Source organism: Cercospora beticola, chromosome 3 (genome assembly GCF_033473495.1).
Source record: "Cercospora beticola chromosome 3, complete sequence".
In the NCBI taxonomy this organism is placed as follows: Eukaryota; Fungi; Ascomycota; class Dothideomycetes; order Mycosphaerellales; family Mycosphaerellaceae; genus Cercospora; species Cercospora beticola.
The window spans coordinates 215161-234977 of NC_088937.1; the positions used below are offsets into that span (position 1 = coordinate 215161).

Below are 19817 nucleotides of genomic sequence, written 5' to 3' on the forward strand. Positions count from 1 at the left end.
GGAAGCACCAGAAGATTCGACTAGGGGCGTAGCAGCACGAGGAGGTTATTTTGTCAAGTCCTCCATGGTCCGGCGAGGCATTCCACGTGGCTCTGTAGTGGGAAGGAAGTCGAGGAGCTGGCCAACATCTTGAAATACACTAATGCATTGATAGATGCATGGACACCACGAGGCTGTTTCCATGAGCGAATCAGTACAAGGAGCGCGGACGAAATAGTGCATCTAGCGAAGCCATCTTCCTGTGGCTGGCTGAAGGCACCAATGTCTGCTGGCCGGAAATAGCGCCGAGATTCTTCTTTGGGTCCAGAACAGCTTGGCTCGTTTGGCGCGGCATCCTTGCATACCTAGCATTTGCTCTTGGGATTAGACACATATAACGAGAGGATTGTCGAGGAAGCCGATGCATAGTCTCCTTACACGTAGACCTGTTTTCCAGACCGAATTGCTTGTGACAGTCGCAAAGTGATCAATCGTAGTCACGGCCAACGGAATACTCGAGAGCCAGCGGTGGCTTAGCTGAAAGGGAGCGCCACACGGCACCTAGTGCAAAGTGTGATGGCTTGCCTTGCACCAAGATTCGTGCTATACTGTGCCACCAATGAGTCGCGGCACGGTATATTTGTCGAGCAACAACACAATGCTACGATTCTGCAGAGCTTGAGGTGGACCTCGGCCACAGCGGCGTTTAATTCGTTGAACGTCACTGTTTCCATCATAGCGTCCAGCGCGCGGCCAATCGACTATAACCATCATAATAGCACGATACTTCTGAGAAGTCCTGGCTCGAAGACTTCGCTGGATCCTGTGGTGCCGTCCTTCAATGGCCCATAGCCAGGTTGGACCAAATTCGTTTTCGCTCGCTTGGCTGCATCTGAGCCATGGACCCGAACTCTCATTCGAGGTTTCCAAGCAAGACTTTGCCAGGTATTCGTCCCTGAGCTGGCCACGCAGTGCCGGGTTATGCCTCGGCTTCAAAACAAATAGTCTTGCATCGCATACGCACGGATTCTTCGAGAGCCTTAGTTTTGCCTTGTCAGTCCCAGCAGGGCTTTTGCCCGATTTGGAAGAGTCAGTATAGGCGTGTAGGGCAAAGACTCTTGACCCATGTTGTACTTGCTCAAAATCACGGAATCCGAGTCCGAACTTCCATAGACGACATTTGCGCGAATTAGTTGCCCTCACCCTGGCATGGCAAAGACTGGGCACTGTTGAGACATTTGGCGATGTTTCCAGGTGTGGTTTCGATGACATGTGATTGAAGTACAACCGCAGGATGTCGACTGTTGAGGGAGAATGGTAAGTCCGCCGGGGCAGAAACTTCCTCGGCAAGCGGCAACCATAGCCGACCACACTTTGTATGTCGAAACGTAACGTGATGTGTTCGGGCACTGAAAATTAACATGTATTCCTTCAACATAGGCAAAAGGCAACCACAGCAAGAGAGATCCTTCTCGGTAGGAGCTGCCGGCACGGTTATACCGGGCTTGACTAACAAGCTTTACATAGACTCAGCTGAGCAAGGACTCCCCAACTCAGTCTCACATACCCAGTAGGGCCTTTCACATGATTATTCGACCAGTACATAACGACAGTACCACCGAACATCGCATGTCTCGATGGAGCTCTCTCTTCCAAGACTTCATGACATTCATTCTGTTTTCCAACCTTTGAAGCTCTAGGGAACTGTCCTCCATCAGCCCATTCCAGTCTATAGGAACCATACCGACGACTGCCAAGTCCGGTAAACCTTCGTCGTGCGAAGGATACCCTTGACAGGAGGAACATGCACATCATCATCATCGGCGCTGGGCTTGGCGGGCTCTCTGCCACCATAGCATTCTCGGATACATCAACCAATGGGCCCAACAAGCATAAGATCACACTTCTCGAACGCCGTCCCCATCTTTCGCCTTCGGGCGGAGGCATGAATATTCGTCCTGGCGCTTCGAGAATCCTACATTCTTGGGGATTGAAAGCTGATCTTGAGAAAATCGGAGATGTGACAAGAGGCTTCCTGATCCGAAGTGTGAACACTGGAGACATTGCGACGAAGAATGTTGGCGTGGAAATTAGTGGCGAGACTGATTGGGGAGTCTTGAGAGAGAATTTGATGGCTTTGTTTTGGAAGAAGGTAGAAGAGCGTATGAATGCTGGTGCAGACATTGAAGCAAGATTTGGTGTTGATGTAGACAAGGTTGAAGAGGATGAAAATTTGGGTTTTGCTAGAGTGCACTTGGGAGGTGGTGAGGTATTGGAAGGCGATTTGATCTTGGCTGCGGATGGGATTCGATCGAAGATTCGGGCTCCGATATTGGAGGACTGTGGTAAAAACGTTGACCCAATCATCAGTGATACTACACTTTATGGTGTCAAGGTCAAAGCGGAAAAGGTGTTGGAAAGAGATGAGACCAAAGGATTGGGAATCTCTGATTTTGCGACAGTGTGGGCTGGGCAAGATCGATTTGTGGTGTCAAGGCTGAACGCAAAGACAGGCATCTGTAGTGGACTGTTCGGGATCAGAGCAGACAACGACATGAACGGGTTGTGGGATGAGAAAGGAGATCTCCATTATGTGAGAGAGTATTTCAAGGGCAGCTGCGATGATCTTACGACCGTGTTGGACATGGCAGAGGTGTGTGATCGATGGAAGTTAGGTAAGTATCTGTCCAGCATTCTCCCGCATGGAACCATACATACTTACCCACCTTTCTCACAGCTGAGCTGCCAGATCTACCACGCTGGACCAGCAAAGGCGGACGCATTGCTCTATTAGGAGACAGTGCACACGCAATGGTATGCAGCGTATATCCTGCACGAGTGAGGGTATTCTGACCTATTCCAGGAACCGCACGCCGCACAAGGATACTCCATGATCGTCGAAGATATCGGTGTGCTGCAATACCTCATATCCCGGAAGCCTAACCCCTCACAAAGTCTTCCAGAGATCCTCGAAACATGGGAACGGCTCCGTAAGCCTCGAGCAGAACGCATCAAAGCATACGCAAAGCACAATGGTGCTTCTTTCCTCGGTTCGACGCCATTTCCCTCCATACGACCAGCTCGCAGTACCACCGCTTCCAACAAGAAAGATGCTCTGCCAGCCAAGAGCCTGAAGGACGTGAGACCAGATATGAATGCGAAGTTCGAGTCGGCGGCCTTCCTGAAGTGGGCACTCGACTATGATGCCGTGGCTGAGGTATGTTATGGCTCCTTCCAACATGCCAAGCGCATGAGTACTGATCACATCCTATCCTCCCAGGCCAAGAAATATCTCGAAAGCAAGTCGTCTCGTCTGTAAATCTCCCCTCTGGTGACCATCAAAGACCATAAAACTGCGAACGCCATCAATCATATATATCCCCAACCCGTGCGACCGCTCCTCTTTCGATCAGCAGTCCACCCATCTTGGCATACATCCGCACGATCGCATTCGCATCCATCCGTGCCAACTTCCCCGTACATATACCACGAGCGATCGCACACATACCAGACAAGCCTTTCCGCACTGCAAGCCACTTTCCCATTCTTTCACGTTTTCTCTTGCCTTATACCAATGCGATCGTCCTGCCCATGTGGTTTTTGCCATGGTACCACAACTTTGGTTCTCAAACTGATCTACAGGCACAAATGCACGCCATGTGTGTCGCGCATGGTAGTTCTTATACTTGTATATACTTCGCAACGTGGAAGCCACTGGAAGGGAGATCTACAGAGTGATGTGCAGATAACTTAGTATGTGTTGACCTCACGTCGTGGATGTGATGTTCGTGATTGTCGCATTTTCTTTGTTTTCTCCTTTCTGGATCGTGATAGCTGTCTACTATCCCTGTCAATACTATGATATTTTGGGCGACGAGGTGGACCCCTCGTTGGGGGTAGTCTGCATGCCGTTGGACGAAGATCGACAAGTTATGCGAATCAGTAGAGTTGAGAGGGTGTCACTATGTGTCAGTACAAACGGTCTGTCAGTGCGCACCCTGTCACACGTGCGATTGAGAGTTGGAAGTTTGTATGTCGAACAAATTGGTATAATAAATAATATGTACAATGAGTATTTCTCAATGTTCCCCTTCGCTAAAGTTTCATCATGATATCGGGTTTCGCTCAACGAGATCGCTTGGAATCTTCTAGTTGGCGTAACCTGCACCTGGGTAGGCCTTGAAAAGCTGGCTGTTGAAGTTGGCAGCCTCGAGTTGTGGGCATGAGAGGCCGGCAACAGCATTGGTGATGGCACCGGTGATTGGGCCAAGAGCGTTCTGCACGATCGAGAGAACACCATCGAGCTGGTCGATACCTCCAGCCATAGCAGCGCCGAAAGCGAAGCATGCAAGGTTGTTGCCCTGGAAGAGTGTAGCGCCATTGAAGGCACCACCAGTCAGATCAGACACGTCAAGACCAGTGAAGGAGTTGGTTGTGCCAGTGTTGCCACCGATGCGGAGAGTGTTTGGGTTGGTCTGAGCGCCAGCGAGCAAGTCGATGAAGACATCGGCAAGGCTGTAGGCATCAGCAGTGTTGCGGCGGTACCAGTTCAATGGGATGCGCTCCTGGCCGCGGTTGTGAACATATGTGCCTGGGTTGTTGCCAGATGCACCCTCGCCAGTACCGCTGACTGCGAAGAAATCCTTAAGCATGGCCTCGTCGAGATATCCACCTGGGTTCTCGGCGGTGTGGTTGGACATGAAGTTGACAACGACTGCAAGGTACATTAGCGTTGAACCCAGCAATGAAGCTCTTACGAGTTCACTCACAGTTGTGTGCGGCTGGCGCGACGAGACCAGAGAAAGGTCCCCAGAAAGCGTATGGGTTGTTCTCAATTGAGAAGGTGGTCACCTCATCAGCGTGTTGGGTGACCTTGTCCAAGGTGAGACCATCGTTGCCGTTGTTGGTGCTTTGGATGAGTGAGTTCCACGATCGCCACTGGAAGACACCAACGTCGCCATTGTTCAAGTATGCATCGCCACGAACGATGGATGCATCGTTCTCGTACTTGGAGTGAGATCCGACAATACCCTTGGGGTTGCTGAGGAGAAGCGGCAAGGATGAGGGGAATCCGCCACCAATAGACCATCGTGTAGATGGAATATCACCAGAGATGAGAATCGCAATGGCAGCCAGACCTGCGGCGAGCTCTGGGCTCATACCGTAAGCCTTGCCCAGACCGTCAACTGTCTGCTGGATGTTGGCGAGACCGTTTCGTGGCAAGACTATGATCTGTTAGCTACTACGTTAAAGATCGAGAATCGTGACACCCACATCCGTGATTGGCCGCGGCGTTCAATCCTGGACATTGGCCACGAAGGTCGCGAGCTCCTGGTGATCGGAATGGGTTTGGACCACCATCGGTCACATCAACGTATTGTTGCTGTGCGTTGAATGTTGGGTTTGGGTGACCGCCACCAGTGTTCTTGCGGCCAGCGCCAAGTTGTCGCTTAACGATGGCATCCATCTCCATGGCCACAGGCCAGGCGGCGGCAGAGCCAGCCAGAGCGGCAACAGCGAAAGCAGTCTTCATGATGAAAATCCTTGAGAAGTGATGCGAAGGAGAGAGAAGTTGATCGATGCCAGAAACTGACTCTTGAGGATTGGCAAGGTCTTAATATACACGCAAGGAACCTTTTGCTCACCATGTGAAAATTGCCTTCACCGTTGGCTCGAATTCCATAAATGCCGATCAAGACATCAGAGGTAGCGACGGCGTCTGCGTTCGTCTCGCAACCTGACAGAGGCATCGACCAATCTCAGAGAAGGCATTTGCGAAACGATGCATAATGGCGCAGAGGGCTGTAGGCAGAGTTCTCCGCATCGTTTGACTTTGCCGTCGCGTCTTACCATAGTAGGAAGGTATCGTGTACATCAACTCATGGCCACAACAACATTTTCCGGGGAAGCATGTCGCCCTTGTGAACCAGTTCTCGAAAGATCTGCATTCGCTAGGTTGCATCGAGACGCGGAAAATGACCTGTACGCGGGGTCGCAGCGGCTGATGCAAAGCAGGACAAGCCTGCGGTAGATCAGCTGCACTACTTACGCACCGGCGCAAGCCACAACGACTCTTTGCTTTTTCAATCCGGCAAAGACGGATTTGTTGAGGAACAATGTACTTGTCGCCATTCAGCGTGCACAAGACTTCGCTTACATCACTCCACATTTTGGTAATGTTAGAAGTAAGCGTAACCCCAGGCCAATCGCATGGAGATGGCTTGGAGGCATCTCTTCAACGTCACAACGACTGTCTCCAGGAGTTCACGTAGGCGTGCGCCGCCGCGTTGGAGCCTCTGCTTGCATAAAGTGACACCGAATCTTCGAGCCATCCGCTCTGGGACGGAGCCGAAGTCCGGTCTCTGCGATCCGCCAAAAGTCTGCCCATGAGGACTGGCTTTGAGTTGCAACGAACAGAGCCTCACAGCCTTTGCCACTGCCGCTTTCCGTGTCCAGCCCTCGAACAGTGGCGGCTCGAGGTGCGTTATCCGAGATCATGGGAGGGCTGAGCACTGCAGCCGACCTTGCAAGCTGCGATGGTGGGAGAATCTGACATTCACTGCGGCCGCCACTCCAAGACCTGAAGTGTTTGGTTCTCGCCGCCAAGCTCCTGGCACAACTGCCTCCGACAAGGTGGCGTCTCGTGATGGCGAATCTCAAAAGTCGACTCTTCGGCATGTTCTCCATAGAGAGGCCGACGCATCCTTTGCCCGGTTCACGTGTGGTCAGCAGCGCAATGTCGTGCTCCGGGATTTGCGGCATATGTGTGGGACATGCTTGACCATGATGCTTGGCTCAGTGTGAAGGTACATGCACGGAGGGAAAGTCCAAGAGACATTACGGCCTTAGCAACGTGGTGCAACGGTGAATGTAGACAGGGCGGCCGTGCTCCTTTCGACGAAGTCGTCAATTTTCGCCCTACGAGTTGATTGCAACCGGGGAAGGTTGTACTGGCCCAAACACTGTTATTAGATGCGGAGCGAGCGCCCTCAACCTGGACGGTCCTTTTCCCGGTCAAATCGATTATATCCAGGCTTTCTAAAGGCAAGAGAAATGAACTTTCGAATCTGCCAAAAGATCAAGTTGAAGTCCAATCTCGTGTTGCCACTCCACTGTGATTCTGGGCCCTGTGATATCCAAAATGCCGGCGTCGCGCTTCCCCACAAGCTCTCCAGTCCCCTTCCGCGCTTGCGGTCTGCTGGCCCTGCCTTAGCATCAAGACCAGGTGGCGAAAGTCTCGAAATCGAACATGCAGGGTTCAGCTCCTACCGGAATTGCTTCTCGTGGTGATTCTCAATGATACGACGTTTGCGAGGTTCGCATAACATTTTCGTTTGAGCCGTCCCACTCACGAAGGTGGCGTTGAGCCTCACGGATGCGGCGTTGGATATCGCAACGCCATGGCAATGTCTCGTAGCAGCTGGCTTCGTTCCAATACGAGCCTCATGATGGTGTGATGGCTCTTGTGGTATTCGTGCAATTGGCACAATGTTGTAGATGTTGCATGCTTTGCCCCACGATTTCGAGGCGTTCTATGGCTGTTCTTTTCTCCTTCCATGATCGAGTCGGCTCTGTCCGCTTTGGGAGTGCTTCACACAGAGGGCGCAGATCTCTATGTGACAAATACAGGACGATACTGGGAGTGCTGAACTACAGAGCTAGAACAGCATGTGCGATTCCAGGCATCGTCGCTGCTCAACTTCAAAATAAATGCGCTTGTTCATCCCAGCAGAAGCTCCAGCTGGAGCTAGCAGGCGCGGAGTCTGCGAATTTGTGATACACAAATCTTGCCCAGGCCTCTGTGACGCGAATCGGGAGAGCGTATTTTGTGGCGACTCTACTTCCGACTCCCTCTTATTCTCGCGATTTCGGTATGTCTTGCAGCTGTGCAAGGACGCACATGAGGTGAAAGACATGCTGGAAAGCTAGCTTCACCCATGATTCCACTGGGGGATAATGGGCTGGTCATGTGGCAATGCTAGCCATCATCTGCTCTCAGTGACCATTCAGGCCAGATTTCGGCGTGGGTGAGTCCTTTACAACATACGCTTGCGATGGTCGAAGGAGATCAGCGGGATAGTCAGCGAAGAGCGCCCTTTTCTGGCAGTTGACAAGGCGCGAGACCGCCCAAATCTTGAGTTTCGCCGCTGACGTGGAAGATTCCAGTTTGGAGCGGATTGGCGGAGGTAGCCGCAGTCTTGATATCCATGTTGGCGGTAGGTGGTGTCGCATTCAGAGGCTTGAAGCTGTGAGCGGAAGGAAGCTCGGAGCAAAAGTTCCGATCACGTGACAGTGTCTGTTTACTTGTCGATTCACGTCGGCGCGTCGCCCTCCATTGCCGTCAACCTATGCGCCGGTACGCCTAGGTCTGTGGCTATTGCAGACCACAACAACAGCATGGCAGCCAGCGATCAGACAACGACGGCGCTGCTGACCGAACACTTCCGATACACGCCGCTCACGCTACTGGACGACATCATTAACACCGTCAACGAGCTTGTCTTCAGAGCTGTGACCGCGATCGAAACAGGCTTGGGGAACGAGTCCGCTGAAGAGCTCGGATTCCGGCTGGACTCAGAGACGGCAGCTTCATTACCGAACGACGAGGCGCGAGAAGAAGCGCTTGCAGAACTGAAACAGAATGAGATTGACAATGGTGTTGTAAAGTTGGAGAGCCTGTTGAACGCGACAGTGGATAAGGATTTCGACAAGTTTGAGATTTACACGCTGCGGAATATCCTGGCTGTAGGACACAAAGAGGATGATCTGGCCAACTGGGTGCGCCTGGAGCACTACAAAGGCGTCGATATGACAACTGTAGAAGATGTGCCCAGCCCGGAGGCAGTCGAGCTGCAGAGGAAGAAATTGCATGAGACCGCGAAGCTGAACATCATGCTGAAGAGTGAAGAGGCCAAGAATGCTGCTATCTTGGAACAAGTGAGTGGACTCATTGGCGCCAACTTGAAGCAGGAAGGACAGACAGGCGACGCGCCGTTTGCATTCTTGAACGCGACATCTGGTGAGAGCAAGCACCTCGAACAAGACACGCAAGCTGCTCTCAGTCAAATACCGGCATTACAGAAGCTTCTCGCAGGGCTCAAGGACGCGATGCAAACGATACAGACGGCCAGAAAGAGCAAGCACGACGATGAAGACAGTGCAGAGGGTAGGCGCAGACGATACCTCGAGAGCCAGAGCCGGAGAGCGCTGGAGCGCAAAGGTATCGACCTCGAATCATCAAGCACAACGTCCTTGGCTGCAGGCAGGAAAATGGGTCGCGATGAGTTGCAAGGCATCGAATCCGTCGTGCAGGCGCTTGGTGGTGCTGAAGCTGCGAAGAAGGGCAACGACTGAGCTATTTGCAGCGTGACATATCTGCAAGCACGTGCACATCTGCCAGTACTTCTTCAGTAGGATACTGCCCTACTCTTGGTTCCAGCACATAGGCTGAAGGAGTACTTCAGCATGTGCGCCACTCCCGCTTCTCGGTTCCGAAGAGATGTTGTTCGCCACTCTGGAGGATATCATACCACATTCGCCGGCACAGTCTATATCAGCAGGTGAACTGGTGTCATCAGGCAGGGCTTCGCACTGTCGCTGCTACCTCAACCACGCCTGCGAACAGAGTGCCAGATTTCAACATGGGCAGCAGTGAAGAAATCACTCTTGTGGCTATCGTCAAGACCCAGCCTGGGAAAGGCGAGCGGGTATGCGAAGATGAACATCCAAGTCAAAGCATCGGAGCTGACTGCTTAAAAGTTTGTCGAGCTCAGCACAGAAGCTTACAACACCTTCGCGCTAAAGGAACCTGGATGTCTGCAATTCCAGATCATTCGGCAAGATGGAGACGGTTCCGCGGACAGTGCGCAGACATGGGCAGTCATTGAAAGGTGTGCACAAATGCTTCAGCTCAAAGGTGCAGTGAGAATGTGGGCACTGATAGTCTGCATAGATATGCCAGCAAGGAGCATCTTGCACAGCATCGGTCGACAGATTCCTACAGCCGTCTGTTTGAACAGTTCGTGGCTGAAGAACTCCTATCGGGCAATCCGATGATGTTTGAAGGCAAAGCGGTCGAGATGGGACACTTTGACAGGCCATTTGACGCAGGGAAGAAGTGACAAGTTCGAGCTCGATGCATATTCCTACGAATACGACGGTGTTGAAACAATTACGGGCGGCTTTTGTTCGCAGTCGTGGTCTACAAGCCGTCTCTCAATAGCCGATGGACATCTTTCGATTACGTATCATCACATCGTATCGTGTTCACATGTACAATGCTTGCCGTTCAAATATCATGTGCTCTTACCCAGACTCTTCTAGACTTTAGTAAAATTCTTTGAAATCATGAAGTGAAGTGCAGTGACGCTTTCTTGTTCCACCGTTGTCTTTCTTCGTCATTCCTGCCTCGGCCCGATTTTGTCCCCCACAGCAAACATCACTCTTCCGACTCTTCTCGCCCGACTTGCAGACAAACAAACACAACCACCAACACCAATATACACTAGATCCACGAACCAAATACAGGAAAGATGCTGGAGGTCATCTATGTCGTGAGACATGGGGTAAGTCATTCCCGAGCGCGCTGCAATCAGCAGTCTTCGAGAGGTCGCGACAACGCGCCAAGTGGAGCAGGCATGTGATCTGAGCAGCAACTACCGCGTTTGGAAGTTCTATCAAGATGTTCGATATGGCTTGAATTGGCAATGAGAATTAAGCATGGGAGGACAAATGCCGTCTCGCCGATTCGTATCTACCAGCAGAACCACGACTGACACCTTCACTTCAGTACCGCTCCAACTGGACCGTCGACCCATCCACAGGTCACTACAACAGCACCGTACCCTCACCTACAGGCATAGTCGCCGACCCAGCCCTCGCCTCATACGGCGTCCAACAAGCCCGCGAACTCGGAACACACCTCACAAAACTCAACCCACCAGTGGATCTGATCTACTCCTCTCCCTTCTACCGCTGCATCCAAACGCTCAAACCCTTCACCGACTCTCTCGCCTCCTCAGGCAAACCCGCCAAAGTCCACGTCGATCGCGGCGTAGGAGAATTCTACGGCCAAGCACGATTCGACCACCCAAGTCCGGCAACGATCGAAGTTCTGAACGAACATTTCGACAACCTCGTCGAGGCTGAGACGAGCATCATCCCTTCCAAGAACGGCGAATCAATTCCTCAACTTCACGACCGAGTAGCGTACGCTCTCGATGCTATCATTTCTCGCGCCGACAACGACCCTTCAGAGCCCAAGACTTTGCTGATTTGCACGCATGCCGCCGCCATGATTGCCATCGGACGAGCGCTCACTGGTCGCATGCCGGAGGACGAATGCGAGGATGATTTCAATTGCTTTACGTGCTCATTCAGTAAGTTCGTAAGGAAGCCGCAGAGCAGATTCACGGGAGGTGGAGTGACAGGCATGGGACTTCCGAATGCGTGGAATCCCGAGAAAGCAGACGAAGTGCCGGACGTTGGGTGGAGAGGGAGAGGTGTTGCTGGAGGTTGGGACTGTGAGGTCAATGGCGATTGTTCGTTTTTGACTGGTGGCGAAGAGCGAGGATGGTGAGTGACGACCCTTTTCTTTTCTTCTCGTGCCCCTTGAGTTCCACATTCTTGCCTCCCAAAGGTTCCCTCCAGGACGATCACAACTAGCCCCGCCCTTTGTCTCTTCCATCCAGGCCCCGGCGCTCTACCTCCACCTCAATCGTTTATACAAGGCCATCTCTGATCACTTCCGTCTTTCTACCAAACAGGAACTTCGAAATGGAGAAACAGCAATACAACATGGAACACGGCCTCGCACCCGATGCTCTCGGTCCACCTCTCACCGCCGAACAACAAGTGGCAGCGCCAGGCGTAGAAGAAGACAAGGAAGCAGGCAAAAAGCAGTAGTGCTGCATTTTCCTCTTCGTCCTCCTCATCGGCTCCCTGATCGGCCAAGTCGTCGCCTATCATATGATCTCGCGCGAGGACGGAGAAGCGGTCCAGAGCACGGCTTGTACTGGGGATTTCTGCTTTCGCGGCACCAGTTCTAGTTCAGGGATTGGGAGTGGAGAGTTGAGGCTTTGATTGTCGTCGCGGAGACACAGCTTGATCTCGCAAACAGCAGCAAATCGGGATATCTTGCTTACGGGCTTGCGACATAGGCATTTCACTGGCGACGAAAGTTTTCTCAATGACGATACAGGGAATGATCAGGTCGGATTAGGGAGTACGGTTGCTGCGACGGGTAGTGATGTGATAGATTATGGGTCGGAGTCTTTGCATTGGAGTGATAAAGTCAGGAAGAAGTCTGGGTCAAGGCTTTGATGATAGAGAAAGACAGAAATTTGCATGCCTGAGGGAACAGTTGAACGTTCAGGGTCAGAGGAAACGGATAGACGAGTTGTGGCAAGCCTGGCAAATGGCCGAAGTTTGGAAGCCTTTTCGATTGATTCGTTCTCGCTTTCGTGCATGCTTTTCTTTTCGCATGCTGCGTGCGGCAGAGAGCAGTGGTATAGAAACTGCCTAGCAAGTAATCTGACTTGCGTTCCGCGCTTGTCCCATCCTGTCAAATGACATTGCCCATCGTGCGCCCTTGGATTCATCCGAAAACATCAACTCCTTTTCACCTTAGCCATTGCCCTGCTCGTCCGGAAGGTGCCACTCTATGCGGCGGTGATGGCCTTGCGCTGGCGCTGAGCGCGCTGGCGGGAGTTGAGGTGAAGGCTCTTGCGCTCGACGGTCTCTGGCGACTTTTGCACGACCTCCTCGCCCTCGGTGAGGATGAGCTCGATGTGGCATGGGTTGCTCATGTATGGGTTGATCTGTGCGATGCGTTAGACTGCGCACGGCGAGCAATGGCTGGATCGCAAACTTACACGACCGTGGGCACGGTATGTGCGGCGGCGCTGCTTAGGAGCCTGGTTGACCTGGATGTGCTTGACAATCAGGTTGGAGGTGTCCAGACCCTTGGTGTCGGCGTTGGCCTCTGCGTTCTTCAAGAGAGAAGAGAGGAACTCAGCCGACTTGACTGGCCAGCGGGCCTTGCTGACGCCGAACTGCTTGCCTGAAATTGTCTCTCAGTATGATGCCCCAAATTCTCTTCACAGCACCATCTTTCGATGTATTTGCATGTTTTCATGTGTATGTTTCCACCTATGCATCCTCGCACATGGCAGCCACATCACCATGAGATGGGCCTACGTACCTTGAGCTGTACGGCCAGTGCTCCCGGCATATCTCCTCATTGGCACCGCCTCGGCCTTGTTCTGCACATTGTCGAGGTATGTGAGAGCGCGCTGCAACTTCCAGCCGTTGATGGCCTGTGCCGTCTCGCGGGTGTTCTTGAACGACACACGTAGGTAAGAGCCGCGGGCGCGGGCGCTCTTCGCGGACTCGATTTCGGTGGCGGCGTATCGGACCTGGCGCGTTCAATGTCAGCGGGGCGGACGAGGATGGCGATGCAGTATGCGCAGGAGTTGTACCATTTTCTCGGTGTTCGTTGGGCGACGAGGTGGTGTGTAGATTCAAGGTCTCGCGAAGTTCAGCGGCCTCTGGAGAAAGTGCGCAGAATTACAGGTCTTGGCTTTTGCGGGACTAGCCTAGATTCGGACTAGCGCAAGCTGCCAAAATCTCGAGCTCCATGAGAAAAGTCTCTTGCGGAGAGCTTGCAGCACACGACCCATTACTTCCTCCCAACACAATAATCCTCAATATGGCTTTCACTCCCGGAGGACGAGGTGGTCGCGGCGGCGCCCCACGCGGTGGCGGACGCGGTGGCTTTGGCGACAGAGGCGGCCGTGGTGGCTCAAGAGGTACTTTTTATGCGCCTGCGATGGCCAGACGATAATGCTGATACCTGACAGGCGGATTCGGCGGTGACCGCGGTGGGCGCGGCGGACGGGGCGGTGGTCGTGGAGGTGGTGACCGAGGAAGAGGAGGAGGCCGAGGCCGTGGTGCTCCTCGTGGGCGTGGAGGTCGTGGTGGTGGAGCGCCTGGCGCAAAGGTACAGAGCACGAATACAGCAAGAGTAAGGCAATAGACACTGACACGATGTTCGCAGGGTGGTCAAAAGGTCATCATCGAGCCACACAGACACGCGGGTGTCTTCGTCGCTCGCGGCAAGGAAGACTTGCTCGTCACGAAGAACTTGACTCCCGGCGAGGCCGTCTACGGCGAGAAGCGCATTTCCATCGATACTCCTTCGACTACAACCGGCGATGCGTCCAACGGCGACGCTGTCACCACCAAGACCGAGTACCGTGTATGGAACCCCTTCCGATCGAAGTTGGCTGCTGGTATTCTTGGAGGTCTGGAGGACATCCACATGAGGCCTGGCAGCAAGGTTCTTTACCTTGGTGCTGCTTCTGGTACCTCCGTCTCTCACGTTGCTGACATTGTCGGCCCTACTGGTACCGTCTTCGCTGTCGAGTTTTCCCACCGATCAGGCCGTGATCTCATCAACATGGCGACACACCGCACGAACGTCATCCCTATCGTCGAGGACGCCCGTCACCCACTGAAGTACCGCATGCTCGTCAGCATGGTTGACTGCATCTTCGCCGATGTTGCTCAACCCGATCAAGCACGTATCGTCGGCCTTAACGCCCACCAGTTCTTGAAGGTGGGTGGTGGTGTGCTCATCTCCATCAAGGCAAGCTGTATCGATTCGACCGCATCGCCAGAAGCCGTATTCGCAAGAGAAGTTGTCAAGCTCAGGGAAGAGCGCATCAAGCCAAAGGAGCAGCTCACGTTGGAGCCTTTCGAGCGAGACCACGCCATGGTCGTCGGTGTGTACCAACGGTCCGGATAAAGCGAAAGCTTTCCGGCTTTGTCAAGATGAATGACGATGTTACAAAGAAATTCGGTTCAGTATGGCGTTTTGCGGCGCACAGAAGGCGCATCGAATATGCCGAGAAGGCAAGGCTTGGTGCTGGCGATTTTGATTTGACTTACTACTGGTGTGTTAGAATCGATAACACTGTAAAGCACCTTTCACTCCGACCTCCTCCAATGAGGACCAGTTCTCACAACGGCGAATCGGACGCTCGCGAGGAAGTATACGCACGGATGTCAAATTGCAATGCAGCCCTATCTCCATGGCTATCGTTGTGCCGCTTTCAAGAAGTGCAAGAATAATGCAGAAAACTGCCTCGCTAACCCAGATTTCCGACTCGCACTTTGGCGACGTTGGAGGGCGCAGGGCCAACATACATTTGCTCAGTTGGGGCTAATTTGGACTGCTCATGGAGCTCAAGAATGTGTAAGTGCATTTTGTAATTCAGTCTCTACCCCAATCTACGTGATGAACAACATTAGCTCTAGATCCGGAACCACAAAATGTGGTGTTGATGGATTATGATTAGTCTTACTGACCCCAACCTACACATTAGTTGCTCTTTATATTTATCGAGATTATGAACTTCACTGACTTTGTCCAGGTTTCACTGTCTGTACGCTTCTCATAGCCCTGCACACCTCGCCTAACCCCATACAGTACATATCTTACAACCAAGTTGTCTCAAAAATCGCCGTCAAACAAAGAATCTCCATCATCATCAAATCCTTCTTCCACTTCATTGATATCATCGAATAAGCTATCAAATCCGTCACTTTGCCTCTTCCTAGCAGGTGATCGCTTCGGTGACTGCAAAGCTTGTGGCAAGGAGTGAATGCTTTGGCGATGCCGTTGCGAAGACGATCGCCGCTGTGAAGGTGGGATCTGCTGCATTGACCGAAGAGTATTACGACGTTCGCTCGGAGGCCGAGACGATGACGTGATGGGACGGCCTCCTGGGAGTGCGAGGTTGGAGACAGGTCGGTATGGACTTCTAAGGGCTTGCGATTGACTTTCTCGAGACTGCGGCCTTGAGCCGCGGTGGGCAGGGACTGTGTAAGTTGGTGCTGAGGCAGATTGACGCGGGTTGTCTGGAGCGAAGGATGGTCGTGAGGCTCGCCGGGCAGGAGCTGCGTAAGTAGATGCTGACACGAACTGATCATAGTCATCCTGAGCAAACAGTGCTCTGGAAGCTCGACGAGCAGGTGTTGCGTACGTGGGAACATCCTGATTGAATGATGGCCTTGAGGCTCGACGAGCAGGAGGTGCATAAGTAGGGGCTGATTCGAATTGTCTAGAGTCGTCCTGAACGAATAGCGTACTACAGTGAATACACCACGTCAGTCATCTTCATGAGCAGGAAGGGAAAGAAAGTTCTAGTGAAAAATAGCAGGAAATTGTTGGTACGTACTCTTGTTCATATTCTTCACCGAAATCATGGAAAGCGAGACCGACTGCCCTAGATTCAAGGCGTCCGGATAGCAGTCTAGAGTGGAAAGATTGTCAGCTCAAGATCATCCATATTCTACAAGAATCAAACCCAAAAAAATCAAGGACCAATGCGAGATCCAAAGCAATCCAGGGATATTGGTACATCGCTGCAGTTATTCATCAACGAGGAAGCAGAACTTACAACTCAATATCCGCATCGTCGTCATTCTCAGCGTAATTGATCGTTCTCTTAGCGCCTCTTGTCGGTCTCTGAGCAACAGGCGCTGCGAGAGATGGATGTCCCATGAAAGGAGCACCTGGCATGGCGTTCCATGACGCTAGGGCTTCCCCCATCTGTTGCTCGGAGAGCTGCGGCATCTGAGCAAAGCCGATCGGAGGCCCGTAAGCAACAGGTTCTTCGTAAACAGCCTGCTTTTGTGCTTTGCGAGATTTCGAACGCTTCTTTGGAGTTTTGGCAACAACGACTTCGTCGTCCGTGGAGTCCTCATCATCATCTTGAACACCTGCTGCAGCGCGAGCATTTCGAGCAGCCAAGTTGGTCTGGTAAGCACCACAAACACAATCCGGGGAGCCGAAGTCTCGTTTCAAGTCGTCCTGAGGTTGATACTTGTACCCAGGATACTGAGCCGCATGCTGTGCAGCAAGCCGCTTCGCCTCTTGATAGTAAGGCGCCTGGAGCTCTTTTGGGAGCGAATGCCAGACACGACCCACCTTTTTGACGTCCAATTTCTTGCCGCCTGAGATGATGATTCGTTCCTCGGGGGTCATGTAGCCCATCACCTCGTCTGAGTATATACCCTGAGATCGGAATATGATGTAGCCGTTTGGAGGTCGAGGAATGTGGCCTGGTGTGCAGGTACATGCCCGGATAATCGACGTTCTGTGGAACGCTGGTCGTCTCTTGTTCTTGGTCACTCTGGATCGAGATGGAGTTACTGCGGTTGGGCGAGATCTCTTTTTCTTTGGTGTTTGAGCAACGTAGGGACCAGCGAGCGCGGAGGGATCGAATTCTGGCATTGCGTATTGGCCATTGGCGTTCAAGTTCGCGTTAGGGAAGGCAGCAGGGAACGCTGTACCATTCTGCTGCTGGTAAGTCTGCTGCAGGTAAGGCTGCGGCTGATAAGGCTGCTGCTGGTAAGTCTGCTGCGGGTAAGGCTGCTGTGGGTAAGGCTGCTGCTGGTAAGGTTGCTGTTGAGATGCGGGCTGTGGTGCTTGAATTCGCTGCGCTTGCCACTGTGGATCTGTCAGTACCTGAGTGCGCGGTGAAACCGCTGGCAGGGTATATCTCACACTCTTTGGGGCAGGTACGGGGTGGTAGTAGAATACGTTTCCTTCAGCATCGAATGCGGAATCATATGTTTCGTAATCCGCCTTCCTGTACCATCCGATGTCGTCACGGTAGTTGAACTCTGCGTTTGAGGGAATTGGAAGAGATTGAGTAGCGGGCTGGGGCTGCTGTGGTGCAGGAGTAGGGGTTCGAGGCGGTGCAGGACTAGATGTAGGAAGCATTCCGGTCAGTATTGACGGATCAATGTGAGCGTTGTCGGACTGTTCATACCCCTGACCACCGTAGCCATTGTTTGACCCATCGAAATCCATGTTGTTGAAGTCGAAGAACTCGTTGGCGTTCCAATCGCCGTTGTGACCATAGTTCTGGCCCGTCATCCTTGCGGTAATTTGTTGAGTTTGTGTTGATAGTTCTCTGAAGCTCGAGATCTTTGACCTTCGAGCAGTTGCTAATTCGTGTGAGTTCCGTGAGATAAACGTGCCAGACGCTGTATTCGTTGAACTGCAATGAGTGATCCGAACTGCTGAGAGAACTATGAAGAGAAAAGAGGATAACTGCATGGCCGCATCCGGCTGTTATAGACATTGCGTCTTTGTTGTCTGATATCGAAGTGTCGTCCATTGTGTTGACATACTTGGTGTTCGATGGTGTAGAAGCAGACAAAGGATGAAGAATTGGTATTCGAGAATACAAAGGGAATACACAATGTGATTCTTCTCTCTCACTACAAAGGCAATACGAACATTGTGTGGATAGAGGTCGAGACAATAGCCTTGTCTGAAGCCAGAGGAGTCGTCGGTGTCTGTCGATTCAGCCATTGAAGCTCTAAGGCAGAGTGCAGGTGGCGATGCCCGGAAGCTGTTGTCTCAGATTAGTGACTTCGATCCACATTGAACGGTGCGGCATGAACACAAGAAGTCGTTCGAACGCCAGATTGTCCAATAAAAGTGTTTGAAAAGTGCAGAGGACCAGAAATGGCGATGGTCAATGGAAGGCGAGAACGTCTTTCAACATGTCAGATGCAAGACAAAGAAAGAACAACGGACGTGAAGTCGTTCGTCCTTGCTTGGCATATCGATGGCGAATTTGGAAAAACCACCCACAGCACACAATAAACTCCTCAGATGCATTTGTTTCTGATACCCTCAATGACCATGTATCATCCACCAGTACGCTCCGAAACCTCATCTCCTCATCCTGGCACCTCCATTTGGTTCTTTCACCCCTCCTTCAATCCTCCCTCCTCCTTCATCTTCCTCACCTGTTCAACCATATGCCCCACAATATCCCCCGCCAACTGAAAATACTCCCCTTGCCGATCCCAATGCTCCTGACTCCCCTCTTTCACCTCCGGACAATGCCACTCATACATCTGTGTCAAATATAATTCCTTCTCCTTTCCTGAAGCCAAAATACTCGTGATGAATGAGCCGTTTTTCGGGAATTCGAATTCGATCTACCAGCAAACCCCAACAACGTCAGTCAAAAGCTCAACTCTCAATGTCTTGTCATTCTCGAAACCCCTTCGAAATGCGACCAGGATGGTGACTTTTTGCTTACCATAACAGGCCTCTTCAACAACGCTTTCTCCTCAATCTCTCCCGTAGATCCTTCACCTTTGATCATTCTTGTCAAAGCCACCAGATTTCCATCTCGATCTCGTTTTTCGTCGACGATTCTGCAAGCGCTGATTTGGTTGACGTGAGGGACGGGGTCGCGACAGATGGTTTCGAGGGCTGTCCAGCATTCGGAGCGTGTTAAGGCTTTTTCTGCTGAGGTGTCGGGAGGGTTGATGGGGGCTGTGGCGGAGGCGTAGATTACGACCATGGTTGCTGGCGAAAGGGGGAGAAATTGGTGTTGGAAGGTGGAGGTGATGGAATGGGTTTCTGGGCGAAGATTTTAGAAAAGAAGAGAGTGGGATGAAGGGTTTTATTAGCACTCGACTATCGCCCTGTTGTCACACGACACGCTCATCTCATCGATGTTCTGCAAGCTAACGCTGGCTCACTTCTGCAGTGACGTTGTTAATCAGATTTGGGTATGGTTTGTGTTGCGGCTGTAGCGGTTCTAGAAATATGTATAAACTTTCGTACCTGCATATGCCACGAAGGCTTCCACGAGATTGGCTCAAGAACACGATCTGCGAGAACCAGCTGCGACGCCATGCCACGTACTTCACCGCTGCCGGCACTGGTGTGGAAAGACAGAGCGGCGAATCACAGTGATGGAGTATGAAATAGAAGAAGGATTTTGACATCTGTCGTTCGC

General features: G+C 52.2%; 9 protein-coding genes across 9 annotated transcripts; 5 read left to right on the plus strand and 4 right to left on the minus strand.

The window, feature by feature from the left end:
- Window positions 1-1783: 1783 nt before the first annotated feature.
- Window positions 1784-3298, plus strand: RHO25_004058 (uncharacterized protein; the record flags this gene model as incomplete). The annotated part of the gene is made up of 4 exons (XM_023594990.1): window positions 1784-2654; window positions 2717-2793; window positions 2843-3196; window positions 3260-3298. 4 exons carry the CDS (start codon window positions 1784-1786, stop codon window positions 3296-3298), a joined length of 1341 nt encoding a protein of 446 aa, XP_023457466.1.
- Window positions 3299-4127: 829 nt separating this feature from the next.
- On the minus strand, window positions 4128-5512 carry RHO25_004059 (uncharacterized protein; the record flags this gene model as incomplete). Its single annotated transcript, XM_023594991.2, has 3 exons — window positions 4128-4693; window positions 4749-5204; window positions 5254-5512. 3 exons carry the CDS (start codon window positions 5510-5512, stop codon window positions 4128-4130), a joined length of 1281 nt encoding a protein of 426 aa, XP_023457465.1.
- A 2864-nt stretch (window positions 5513-8376) lies between these two features.
- On the plus strand, window positions 8377-9333 carry RHO25_004060 (uncharacterized protein; the record flags this gene model as incomplete). The annotated part of the gene is made up of 1 exon (XM_065602514.1): window positions 8377-9333. One exon carries the CDS (start codon window positions 8377-8379, stop codon window positions 9331-9333), a length of 957 nt encoding a protein of 318 aa, XP_065458586.1.
- A 287-nt stretch (window positions 9334-9620) lies between these two features.
- On the plus strand, window positions 9621-10100 carry RHO25_004061 (uncharacterized protein; the record flags this gene model as incomplete). The annotated part of the gene is made up of 3 exons (XM_065602515.1): window positions 9621-9686; window positions 9739-9869; window positions 9932-10100. The coding sequence occupies 3 exons, from the start codon at window positions 9621-9623 to the stop codon at window positions 10098-10100; spliced, it is 366 nt and encodes a 121-aa protein (XP_065458587.1).
- Window positions 10101-10511: 411 nt separating this feature from the next.
- On the plus strand, window positions 10512-11883 carry RHO25_004062 (uncharacterized protein; the record flags this gene model as incomplete). Its single annotated transcript, XM_023594994.1, has 3 exons — window positions 10512-10544; window positions 10769-11553; window positions 11745-11883. The coding sequence occupies 3 exons, from the start codon at window positions 10512-10514 to the stop codon at window positions 11881-11883; spliced, it is 957 nt and encodes a 318-aa protein (XP_023457473.1).
- A 755-nt stretch (window positions 11884-12638) lies between these two features.
- Window positions 12639-13460, minus strand: RPL17 (60S ribosomal protein uL22; the record flags this gene model as incomplete). The annotated part of the gene is made up of 4 exons (XM_023594995.2): window positions 12639-12797; window positions 12852-13039; window positions 13181-13394; window positions 13458-13460. The coding sequence occupies 4 exons, from the start codon at window positions 13458-13460 to the stop codon at window positions 12639-12641; spliced, it is 564 nt and encodes a 187-aa protein (XP_023456752.2).
- A 227-nt stretch (window positions 13461-13687) lies between these two features.
- Window positions 13688-14785, plus strand: NOP1 (Small subunit processome complex component; the record flags this gene model as incomplete). The annotated part of the gene is made up of 3 exons (XM_023594996.2): window positions 13688-13787; window positions 13839-13978; window positions 14036-14785. 3 exons carry the CDS (start codon window positions 13688-13690, stop codon window positions 14783-14785), a joined length of 990 nt encoding a protein of 329 aa, XP_023456753.1.
- A 1653-nt stretch (window positions 14786-16438) lies between these two features.
- On the minus strand, window positions 16439-17926 carry RHO25_004065 (uncharacterized protein; the record flags this gene model as incomplete). The annotated part of the gene is made up of 2 exons (XM_023594997.1): window positions 16439-17494; window positions 17552-17926. The coding sequence occupies 2 exons, from the start codon at window positions 17924-17926 to the stop codon at window positions 16439-16441; spliced, it is 1431 nt and encodes a 476-aa protein (XP_023456813.1).
- Window positions 17927-18768: 842 nt separating this feature from the next.
- Window positions 18769-19376, minus strand: RHO25_004066 (uncharacterized protein; the record flags this gene model as incomplete). Its single annotated transcript, XM_065602516.1, has 2 exons — window positions 18769-19005; window positions 19110-19376. 2 exons carry the CDS (start codon window positions 19374-19376, stop codon window positions 18769-18771), a joined length of 504 nt encoding a protein of 167 aa, XP_065458588.1.
- Between the last annotated feature and the right edge of the window lie 441 nt (window positions 19377-19817).